Below are 12168 nucleotides of genomic sequence, written 5' to 3'. Positions count from 1 at the left end.
GGTTCAAGCAGTTATTTTAATGAGATGACAACTTACTTTAGATCACAAAGAAAAGAATGAAAACAAAAGAAAAACCCTCTATACTCTAACTCCATTCCCTCCACATTTTGACTATTTTGTCTCAATTTACATGTTTTTATATTGCCTATTTCTTAATAGAATGCTGTAGCTATTGTTTTTGGTAGGTTTGTCTTTTGGACTTCATCCTAGAGTTATGAGTGGGCACTACACCACAATTACAGTATTAGAGTATTGTGGGTTTGTCCACGTACTTAATTTTACTAGTGGGTTGTATACCTTTACATGTTTTGTTTTTTCACATTAGTGTTTTTTTCTTTCAGGTTGAAGAACTCTCTTTAGCTTTTCTTGTCAGACAGGTCTGTGTTAGTGAATTCTCTCAGCTTTTGTTTGTCTGTGAAAGACTTTATTCCTCTTCTTTGTATTTGAAGGATACCTTTGCTGGATACAGTATCCTTGGGTGGCTGTTTTTTTCCTTCAGCACTTTGAACATGTTATCCCTCATCCTCCTATATGGTTTCTTCCTCCTGTATGACCTGTATGGTATCTGTTGAGAAGTCTGTTGCCGGACGAATTGTAGCTCTTTTATACATTGTTTGCTTCTTTTCTTTTGCCACTCTTAGGATCCTCTCTTTGTCCTTGACCATTGAGAGTTTGATTATTACATGTTTTGGAGTAATCTTTTTTGGGTCAAATCTGCTTTGTTCTCTAACGTTCCTATACCTGGATATTTTATCTCTTTCTCAAGTTTTAGAAAGTTTTTATTATTTCTTGAATAAGATTTCTACCCCCTTGCATTATAGTTAGGCATTATATTATGTAGTGCTGAAAAACAGGCAGTGACATGGTACAAAAAAAAAAAAGATACAAAAACAATAAATAAATTGCAAAGACTCTCTAAGTGAACACATTCAGTAAAAAAACAAGCCAGACAGTGAAGACTAGAACTCCCTTTTGAACACTGATAATTCTTAGATTTGATCTTTTGAGATAATTTTCTGTATCTTGTAGGTGATCTTTGTTCCTTTTCATTCTTTCTGTTTCTCCTCTGTGTATTTTTAAATAGCCCGTCTTTGAGCTCACTGATTTTTTTTTCTGTTTGATCCATTCTCCTGTTGAGAGCCTCTAATGATTCTTTCTGTTCAGCAAATCTTTCTCAGTTCCAAAATTTCTGTTTGATTTATAAAAAATTTTAATCTTTGTAAAATTTTTCTAATAAATTTCTGAATTGTTTTTCTGTGTAATGGAGATCACTAAGTTTCCTTTAAACTGCTATTTTGAATTCTTGTTCAGAGTTCACATATTTCTGTCTTGTTAGAGTCATTCACTGGTTCTTTGCTTTGTCCATTTGACTAAGTCAAGGTTTCCCACTTGCTGTTGTTTCTTGTGGATATACGTCTATATTTTTAAAGTGAAGATTTTGTTATTTATTCTAGTCTTCTCTGTCTGGCTTGTTTTAGCTTTTACTGGATGTGTTTGCTTAGAGAGGCTTTCATGTTTTGCCTTTTTTTTTTTTTTTTGCACTATGTCACTGCCTCTGTTTCAGTACTACATAATGTAATGTATATGATGTCTTTAGCCCCAGTTTGCCTCGGTTCTAGTAGACAATCAGTGTTATCCATCCTTGATGGGTAGGGTCCCAAAGGCCCATAGTCTGGCTAGGGGCTCATGCCCAGAGGACCTGTGGCATGAACCTCTTACAGTGTGATGCTGCTGAACAGCCAGTCTGATTTGGCATCTCCTTTGGCCAAGTTACAAAGCAGGGTTTTTCAGGGCTAGGAATGGTAGTCTTGCCTTCCCACTTGGTCTCTGGCTGTTAGGAATATTTCTCCCTTCAGATATTCCCAGTACTTCCCATGGGTTGAGCCAGGGACAGATCTCCTGTCAAGGAGCCCAAGTTGATGGGGAAGCTGGTTGTCCACCTTGATCTCACTTTTTCCAGTGTAGAAACCATGAGTCAGGGGAATATTTTCCTGTTTGGTGATGGGCAGATTAGGAGAATGGGAATCATGAAAATCAAAGTCTAATTCTTTTAACTTCTGCTCAGAGTTTTTTTCACTTCTCTGTGGTCTTGAATACTGTTTCTTCCTCATATTTGAGTTCTGGGATATTGCCAGTAATAATCTAGGCTGTGTATATTTGCTTTTGGTTTTCTGTGAGGGGAAGTGAAGGCAGCTTGCTTCTATGCCACCATTTTGGAGCTACTAGGTTGGTGCAAAAGCAATTGCAGTTTTTGTACCAATCTAATGGAAGCCTCTGTTCTTAAAATAAATTTAAATAAGAAAACTACATTGGTTAAAAAATGTTAAGTAAATGATACATAAAGGTGGCTCTAAGATAGGACAAAAATCCTGATGATGATATGTAAATGATTAAGGGCTGGAAAGCACTGCTGTTTGATATTTATTTCCAGTTTTTTTCCCATTATAAATAAGGCTGCAGTGACCACTTTATATAGCTAAATCTTTTTGCATGAACTAAATCTTTTTAGTATATAGTGACAGAAGACACAGAAATTCCAGAAAGCAAATTCATTTAGTGCTCTGTGTGTGCATGTGTATATGTGTGTGTTTTCATATAATCTAAAATCCAGAGCTTGGCCAGCACCCTGGCTCACGTCTGTAATCCCAGTATTTTGGGGAGGCTGAGGCAAGCAGATTGCTTGAGCCTAGGAGTTGAAGACCAGCCTGGGCAACATGACAAAAACCTGTCTGTACAAAAAAAATACAAGAATTAAATTAGCCAGGTGGGATGACATGTTCCTGTAGTCCCAGCTACTTGGGGGCTGAGGTGGGAGGATCCGTGGAGCCCAGAAAGTTGAGGTGAGCTGTGATGGTGCTACTGCCTTCCAGCCTGGATGACAGAGTAACACCCTGTCTCAAAAAATAAAATAAAATCTTGGTGAGATTATATTCTCACTAAGCAGTGAATGACAGTGCCTGATTTCCCTTATTCTGCCTAATTCTGGGCTAATTTTCTTTTATTTACACATGACATTTTCAGTTCTTACCCGTCAATATTTCAGTAGGTTTATTCAGAAATGTTTCTTTGCACTCCAATAGTTACATTAAAGACTGTAATAATTGTTCTTTATTTTATCATTTTTATTTAGTGATAGTTTGATCTTTAAAAGAGAGACTCCCAAAGCTGCTTTTTTCTTGGTGGCAATAAAGAAAAATTACCTTTGACAATAACGGTAATTTTCTTTTTTCTTAGCTTGCCCAGTTTCGACAAAGAAAAGCTCAATCGGATGGGCAGAATCCTCCCAAGAAGCAGAAAAAAAAGAGAAAAACGTCAAGCAGTAAACATGATGTGTCAGCACACCATGATTTGAATATTGATCAATCACAGTGTGATGAAATGTACATAAATAGTTCTCAGAGAGTAGAATCAACTGTGACTCCTGAATCTACAATAATGAGAACTCTACATAGTGGAGAAATAAGCAGTCGTGAGCAGGTCTTCTCTGTGGAAGTAAGTATTCTCCCAAATTTTTAATCATTATGGTTCTCAATGGAAAGTAGTTGTAATAACAACAGTCATCAGCAACTGTGTGCAATTTGATCATGATTTTTATGTTCTCTTGAAAGTTTTAGTAGTATGGTAACTAAACAGTCATAACTGAAAGATTTGATCACCTCAGAGAGGGAGTTTTGTGAGTTTAATTTAATATATGTTGAACAACTGCAGTACACCAAAGATTGAGCACCAGAGTTACAAAGATGGATATGACTGTCTCTGCCCTTTAGGAAAATTATTCTAGTGGAGAAGGCAGACTTAAAGATATGCAGTGTGCTATGATTAGACCTTTGCTAGTATGGGAGATAGATGTCCAACTTCATTTTTTTTTGTTTGTGGCTATCCAGTTGTACCAATACCATTTGTTGAAAAGACTATTCTTTTCCCAATGAACTGTCAATGAATATAAAGGTGAGGGTTTATATTTATTCCCTCAATTATGTTCTGTAGATCTGTATGTTTAGCCTTTGCTACTATGCCCCCAAGTCTTGATTAATGTAGCTTTATAACAAGTTTTGAAATCAGTAAGTGTGAGTCTCCCAACTTTCTTCTTTTTGGGGATTGTTTTGGCTGTTGCCTTGCATTTCCGTATCAATTTTAGGGTCAGGTTTTTCTGTTTCTGCATTAAAAACACCAAGGATTTTGACAGGGATTGCATTGAATCTGTAGATGAATTTGGGGAGTTTTGTCATCTTAACAATATTAAGTTTTCAACCTATGAACACAGGATTTTTTATTTAGGTTTTTAATTTTTTTAATGTTATCTTGTTTTCAGTGTAAATGTCTTATATTTGTTTTGTTAAATATACTCTCAGGCATTTTATTTTTATTTTTATTTATTTACTTTTTGAGATGGGTTCTCACTCTGTCACCCAGATTGGAGTGCAGTGGCACGATCTTGGCTCACTGCAACCTCTGACAGCCAGGCCCAAGCCATCCTCCCACCTCAGCCTCCTGAGTAGCTGGGACCACAGGTGCATGCTACCACACCTGGCTAATGTTTTGTATTTTTGGTAGAGATGGGATTTTGCCATGTTGCCCAGGCTGGTCTCAAACTCCTGAGCTCAGGAGATCCACCCACCTTGGCCTCCCAAAGTCCTGGGATTACAGGCATGAGCCACCGTGCTTGGCCTTGTTTTTGTTATTTTATTTTATTTTATTTTTTTGTAGAAATGTGGTCTCACTTTGTGTCCAGGCTGGTCTCGAATTCCGAGACTTAAGCGATCCTCCTGCTCTGGCTCCCAAAGTGCTTATGCCTGTAAAGTTTTATTTACAGCCATGAACCACTATGCCTGGCCACCAAGCATTTTATTGCCATTTTATTTCTAAGCATTTTACTGCTATTCTAAATGTAATTGTATTCTTAACTTTATTTTCTGATTATTCATTATCCATGTATACAAATACAACTAAATTTGTATATTGATCTTGTATCCTGTACCCTTGCAGAACTAACTCGTCTGTAAGTTCTAATAGGTTTTTTGTCTTGTTTTGTTTTGTTGAATTCCTTCAATTTTCCCTGTATGCAAGACCATATTATCTGCAACTAAACTAGAAATGTTCAACTTCTTCCTTTCCAATGTCGATGTTCTTTTCTCTTTTTTCTAATTGCCATAGCTGGAAGATATAGGACAATGTTGAAAAGAAGTGGTGAAAGCAGACATCCTTGTATTATTTCTTCTCATAAGGGGAAAGCATTCAGGTTTTTTTTTAACCACTGAGTTTTATATTAGCTGGTTTTTTTGTTTTGTTTTGTTTTTGTAGCTATCCTTTATCAGATTGAGGAGGTTCCCTTTTATTCCTGGTTCATTAAGTGTTTTCATTATGAAGAAATGTTGAGGTTTTTTTGTTTTGTTTTTATTTTTTATTTTATTGGTTTTTTTTTTTTTTTTTTTGAGACTAAGTCTCGCTTTGTCACCCAAGCTGGAGTGCAGTGGGGTGATCTCAGCTCACTGCAGTCTCCACCTCCCAGGTTCAAGCGATTCTCCTGCCTCAGCCTCCTGAGTAGTTGGGATTGTGAGCCATCACGCCCAACTAATTTTTGTATTTTTAGTAGAGATGGGGTTTCACCATGTTGGCCAGGGTGGTCTCGAACTCCTGACCCCAAGTGATGTGTCCACCTCAGCCTCCCAAAGTGCTGGGACTACAGGCATTAGCCACCATGCCCATCCATTTATTTTATTGTTTTTTGAGACAGGATCTCACTCTGTTGTCCAGGCTGGCATGCAGTGGTGCAATTATGGCTCACTGCAGCCTCAACCTCCCAGGCTTCAGTGATCCTCCCACCTCAGCCCGACAAGTAGCTGGGACTACAGGCCCATGCCACCACACCTAGCTAATTTGTGTATTTTTTTGTAGAGATGGAGTTTTGCCATGTTGCCCAGGCTGGTCTTGAACTCCTGGATTCAAGTGATCTGCCTGCCTCAGCCTCCCAAAGTGCTAGGATTACAGGCATGAGCCACTCACTGCTCCCAACCTGAGTGTTGAGTTTTGTTAAATGCTTTTTTTGTGTCTATTTGCAATGACTTTAATACAAAAACCAATACTAGGGACAAAAGATGTTACAGCACACATATTATATAAATTCAGCCTTTTAAAATATTTTGGGTATTTAAATGGTCTAACATATAGTCATCTTTCTATTCTTCAGAGTGGATAATTGCAATTGATCTATCTTGAAGTTTGCTGATTCTCTCTTCTTCCTACTTAGATCTACTACTGAGTCCTTCCAGTGGCTTTTCATTTATTTTCCTTTTCAATTCCAGAATTTTTATTTGATTATTTTATAATTTCTTTGTTTTATTGATACTCTTCATTTGGTGAGATGTTGTTCTTACAATTTAAATTTTGTTTTGTTTTGTTTTTAAATTTTATTTCCTTTAGTTATTTGACTGTATTTAAAATAGCTGAGTCAAAATCTTTGTTGGCCAGGCGTGGTGGCTCATACCTGTAATCCCAGCACTTTGGGAGGTGGAGGCAAGGGGATTACTTGAGCTGAAGAGTTCAAGACCAGCCTGGGCAACAAAGGGAGATTCTGTCTTTATAAAAAGTAAAAAAAATTAGCCGGGCCTGGTTGTACACACCTGTGGTCCCAGCTACTCCAGAGGCTAAGGTGGGAGAATCGCTTGAGCCCAAGAGGTGGAGACTGCAGCAAGCTGTGATCACACCAGTGCACTCCAGCCTGGGTGAGAGAGTGAGCTTCTGTCTCAAAATACAAGACAAGGGCCGAGCACGGTGGCTCACGCCTGTAATCCTAGCACTTTGGGAGGCCAAGGCAGGCGGATCACGAGGTCAGGAGGTCAAGACCATCCTGGCTAACATGGTGAAACCCTGTCTCTACTAAAAATACAAAAAATTAGCCGGGCGTGGTGGCGGGCACCTGTAGTCCCAGCTACTCGGGAGGCTGAGGCAGGAGAATGGCATGAATCCAGGAGGCAGAGCTTGCAGTGAGCCGAAAGCACATCACTGCACTCCTGCCTGGGCAACAGAGCGAGACTCGGTCTCAAAAAAAAAAAAAAAAAAAAAAAAAAGACAAAACCAAAAATAACTTTGTCTATTAAGTACAATATCTGTGTTCCTCAGGGGCAGTTTCTATTGACCATTGTTTTTCTTGTGCATAGGCTATCCTTTCTTTTTTTTGTATGTCTTGTAATTTTTGTTTTATTAAAACTGGAATTTTAAAAATAATGCAGTGTGGCAACTCTACTGCTTGATTTGGCGCAAAGGTGTATTATCTATTTTTTAATATAACAAACCAGTATTTGGGTTCTCTATTCCATAGTTTTAGGATTTTGAATGCAACAACTGTCTTATTCACCATTTAATTCTCAGTACTACTGTTTCTAGTACACAATATGCACTTAATGAATATGAGGGATTGTGTCATGAAAGTATTTCAGATTTAAAAGATAATCTTGGCTGTGTGCAGTGGCTCATGCCTGTAATCCCAGCATTTTGGGAGGCTGAGGTCGGCAGATCGCTAGAGGTTAGGAGTTCAAGACCAGCCTGGCCAACATGGTGAAACCTTGCTACTAAAAATACAAAAATTAACTGGGCATGTTGGTGCGTGCCTGTAATCCTAGCTACTCGGGAGCCTGAGGCAGGAGAATTGCTTGAACCTGGGAGGCGGAGGTTGCAGTGAGCCAAGATGATGCCGCTGCACTCCAGCCTGGGCAACAGAGCGAGACTCTGTCTCAAGAAAGAAAGAGAGAATCTTATGAGTTAGGAACCACTGTTAATAGCATTTTAGATTAAAGGCAAGCTTATTTTTGTTCTTGGCCTCAGTTACTACTTCATGGAGAAGGTAGTTTTAGAACTTAGACTTGAATGTTGAATAGAATTTCCATAGGTGTAGATGAGAAAGGAGACAGTGACAGTTAATATTTGTTGAATGAAAGGGTGAAACTCTCTGGGTCTCACCTTTCTAACCATTAAAATGAGATTCTTAGGTTAGATGACAGGGTCAACAGTGAAAATAGTACTTTTGGGGTCAGAAAATTTGGATTTGTTCCTTGACTCTTTCTACTACTACTTTTAAGGAAGCTTGAAAAAGCTGCTCACTTCATACCCAAATCCAGGGATGTGATAGTAAAACAAGAATGACTTTAAAAGTGCTTTTGTAAACTGTAAAGGTGTTATAACAACAAAAGTGGTTATTTTTTCTTTAGTTATTACTTTTTTTAGCACCAAGATGATATGATTTTTCTTTCAGAGAAATTGAGCTTTTCTTTTTTATTGATTTATTTTAATTATTATTATTTTTTTTTAAAGACAGGGTCTCACTCTGTCACCCAGACCAGAGTGCAATGGCACGATCTTGGTTCACCACAAGCTCTCCCTCCCAGGCTCAAGCAGTTCTCCTGCCTCAGCCTCTCAGGTAGCTGGGATTACAGGCATGCACTACTACTGCCTGGCTAGTTTTTGTATTTTTTTTTTTTTTTTTTTTTTTTAGTAAAGATGAGATGTCACCATTTTGGCTAGGCTGGTCTCGAACTCCTGACCTTAAATGATCCACCCGCCTCAGCCTCCCAAAGTGCTGCGATTACAGGCATGACCCACCACACCTGGCCGAACTTTTCTAACAGTAGCATTTTAGGACTTTGTTTCATTTTAAAGAGGTACGGTAGTTCCTCCTTATTTGTGGAGAGTTGTATTACTCCATTTTCATGCTGCTGATACAGACATACCGGAGACTAGGTCATTTATAAAGAAAAAGAGCTTTAATGGACTCACAGTTCCATGTGGCTGGGGAGGCCTCACAATCATGGTAGAAGGCAAAAGGCACGTCTTACAGGGCAGCAGACATGAGAGAAATGAGAGCCAAGGGAAAAGGGAAACGCCTTATAAAACCATCAGATCTCGTGAGACTTACTACCACAAGAACAGTATGGGTAAACTGCTCTCATGGATTCAGTTATCTCCCACCAGGTCTCTCCCAAAACACATGGGAATTATGGGAGCTACAATTCAAGATGAGATTTGGATGGGAGAACTCAGCCAAACCATATCAAGAGTATAGTCCAATACCCCCAGTGGAGACCTGAAACCACAGATAGTACTGAACTCTGTATATACTGTGTTTTTTCCTATACTCATATACTTATGATAAAGTTTAATTGATAAATTAGGCACAGTACTCTTGTGCTTTGGGGCCATTACTTGAACACAAGCACTGCAATACTGCATACTGCCATACTGTATGACAGTGCATCTGATAATGGAGGTGGCTATCAAGTAACTGTTGGGCAGGTAGCATATACTGTGTGGATATCGTATACAAAGGAACGATTCATGTCCTGGATGGGACAGAGTAAGATTTCATCATGCCACTTAGAACAGTGCACAATTTAAAACTTATGAATTGTTTATTTTTGGAATTTTCCATTTTAATATTTTCTAACCACAGTTAACCATGGGTAACTGAAATTATAGGAAGCAATACTGTGGATAAAGAGGGGGCTACTGTATGAGGATTGGAGGAATGGTGTCTTACTTTGTGCTTTTGGCTTACAAATGATATGTATATAGGACACTGTATGAAAGTACCTCTTGATACTTCTATATTTAGAAAATGCCTACTGGTACATTTTAGTTGCATTATTTTGCCATTGTTATTTATAATTAAATGAAAATTTTAAAGATTTGAATAATTTTTACTAGTTTTTTAGTGGTATTTTATGTGACTTTTCTATCATATGTTACCAATAGTAATGGTTTAGTAAAGTATGATATTTAGCACAAAAAAAGTCATAATTATATTTGGTTTTTATTGTTGTTTTAGCTGGAAAGTGAAATTTCAACCACAGCAGATGACTACAGTTCAGAGGTAAGACTAAATTATATTGATTTCTAATATCATAAATGTATATTTTATATTATTGAAATCATTGTTGCTACTTGATTTCTTGTCACTCATGCTTCTATTATAGTTTTATAAATATAATGTTAAGTGACCAGAACCTGAGGATTATGTATTACTGACTTTTTTTTTTTTTTTTTTTTTTTTTCAGATTATTAGCTAAGGTCTTAAGTCTGGTTAAATAGCTTGGTCTCTGTTTTAGTTTCTGGAAAGTATTTGATACTGGGTTTCTTAGACATGTGACAGTTACAAGGCATCCATATTTAGCACAGTAAAAATATCAAAATTTTTTTGAGACTTTGAATAGGATATTTCATTTTGAGTAATACTTTTTTGTAAATGCTTGAATTCTAGTTAATCATATGAACTTGTTTATTGAAATTAATGTTTCAATAGTAGTTTAGGTGATAAAGGTATCGGCCACTTTAGGAAGTACCTTCTTTGTGTGTTGGTAAAAGTATATGTCATTTTGTTATCTTTTTCTTATTCTTTTAGATGTGATTGTCATTTCTTTACTCCAGAATTTGAGGAGACTATAAACTGTTCTGTACTCTGAATGGTTTAGCAACTCAGTGTATTCAGTAAGTCTCAATTTATTGTAGGTTTCTAATAGGAAAAAAAAAAACTCCACGTTCTTAAATGAACATATTACTGTTTTAGATTGCTAATAGCAATAAAAACTGCTACTTTAGAAGTTAATGTGCTTAAAAGTTGGAACATACTTACTAGTAATCTGGCCAGGAAAATAATTAGCCAACATTAAATAAACACATTGGTGCCTGATTTAGGCTAAAGTTGCCTCTATGGGAAGTATCTTGATTTAAAATCACTGCTTACAATTCAGAGTCTGCTTTTGTGACTTTAAATTTGGGGCACATACAGTTGGCCCTCCATATTCCTGGGTTCTGCATTTGAGGATATGACCAACCACAGATAGAAAATATTCAGAAAAAAATTAAAAATAACAGTACAACAATAAAAAATATATAACATTTAAAAATATAGTATAACAACTAAGTACATAGTGATCTTAGAGATGATTTAAAGTATGTGAGCAGATGTCCACAGGTTTTATACAAATACTATGCTATTAAGGGTCTTAGGCACCTGCGATTTTAGTGTCCTTAGGGGAGGTCCTAAAGCTAATTCACTTGAAGACACCAAGGGATTATTGCATTTGAAAACTTTTTTTTTTCTCTATAATGCTCTAATTTTTGTACCTTGTATTTCTTTTTTTTTTTTTTTTTCCCAAGATGGAGTCTCACTCTGTCGCCCAGGCTGGAGTGCAGTGGTGCGATGTTGGCTCACTGAAACCTCTGCCTCCTGGGTCTAAGCAGTTCTCTGCCTCAGCCTCCCAAGCTGGGACTACAGGCATGCGCCACCATGCCCGGCTAATTTTTGTATTTTTAGTAGAGACAGGGTTTCACCGTCTTGGCCAGGCTGGTCTTGAACTCCTGACCTCGTGATCTACCCACCTCTGCCTCCCGAAGCGCTGGGATTACAGGTGTAAGCCACCGTACCTGGCTATAACTTGTATTTCTTGACCAAAAGTCATAGACGCTTTGGTGCTTAAACTGACTATATCTTTGGGGGCACCCCAGAGTTCCACAAAGTGCATTTTTCTCTTTACACTAAAGTGAATATTTTTTAATATGCTAGTGGCTGTAGGTCAGACCCTCCCATATATGCCCATGAAATTTGGTTACAATTTGTATAGCTGTTTTCTCACATTGAGATAATAGAGCAAATTTTAATTTAATTTTTTTTATCATTCTAAGTATTATTTTATGTACGTATGTATGTATGTATGTATGTATATATGTATGTATGTATGTATTATACTTTAAGTTCTAGGGTACCTGTGCACAACGTGCAGGTTTATTACATAGGTATACATATGCCATGCTGGTTTGCCGCACCCATCAATTCGTCATTTACATTAGGTATATCTCCTAATGCTATCCCTCCCCCAGCCCCCCACCCCTCGACAGGCCCCCATGTGTGATGTTCCCTGCCCTGTGTCCAAGTCTTCTCAATGTTCAGTTCCCACCTATGAGTGAGAACATGCAGTGTTTGGTTTTCTGTCATTGTGATAGTTTGCTCAGAATGATGGTTTCCAGCTTCATCCATGTCCCTGCAAAGGACATGAACTCATCCTTTTTTATGGCTGCATAGTATTCCATGGTATGTATGTGCCACATTTTCTTAATCCAGTCTATCATTGATGGACATTTAGGTTGGTTCCAAGTCTTTGCTGTCGTGAATAGTGCCGC

General features: G+C 37.7%; 1 protein-coding gene across 8 annotated transcripts in view; it reads left to right on the top strand.

Annotated features, from left to right (window-relative positions):
• Positions 1-12168, top strand: part of AKAP9 (A-kinase anchoring protein 9) — a 176721-nt gene that overhangs the window by 34498 nt on the left and 130055 nt on the right. For all 8 annotated transcript variants that reach the window (XM_063636347.1, XM_063636350.1, XM_063636348.1 and 5 more), the window contains exons 2-3: positions 3235-3492; positions 9818-9862. In XM_063636347.1, coding sequence (XP_063492417.1) covers positions 3235-3492; positions 9818-9862 — 303 coding nt within the window. The remainder of the gene's footprint in view (positions 1-3234; positions 3493-9817; positions 9863-12168) is intronic.

The sequence above is a fragment of the Symphalangus syndactylus genome, chromosome 3 (genome assembly GCF_028878055.3).
Source record: "Symphalangus syndactylus isolate Jambi chromosome 3, NHGRI_mSymSyn1-v2.1_pri, whole genome shotgun sequence".
In the NCBI taxonomy this organism is placed as follows: domain Eukaryota; kingdom Metazoa; phylum Chordata; class Mammalia; order Primates; family Hylobatidae; genus Symphalangus; species Symphalangus syndactylus.
The sequence above is the reverse complement of the archived record's forward strand: the minus strand, read 5'-3'. Positions and strand labels throughout refer to the sequence as shown.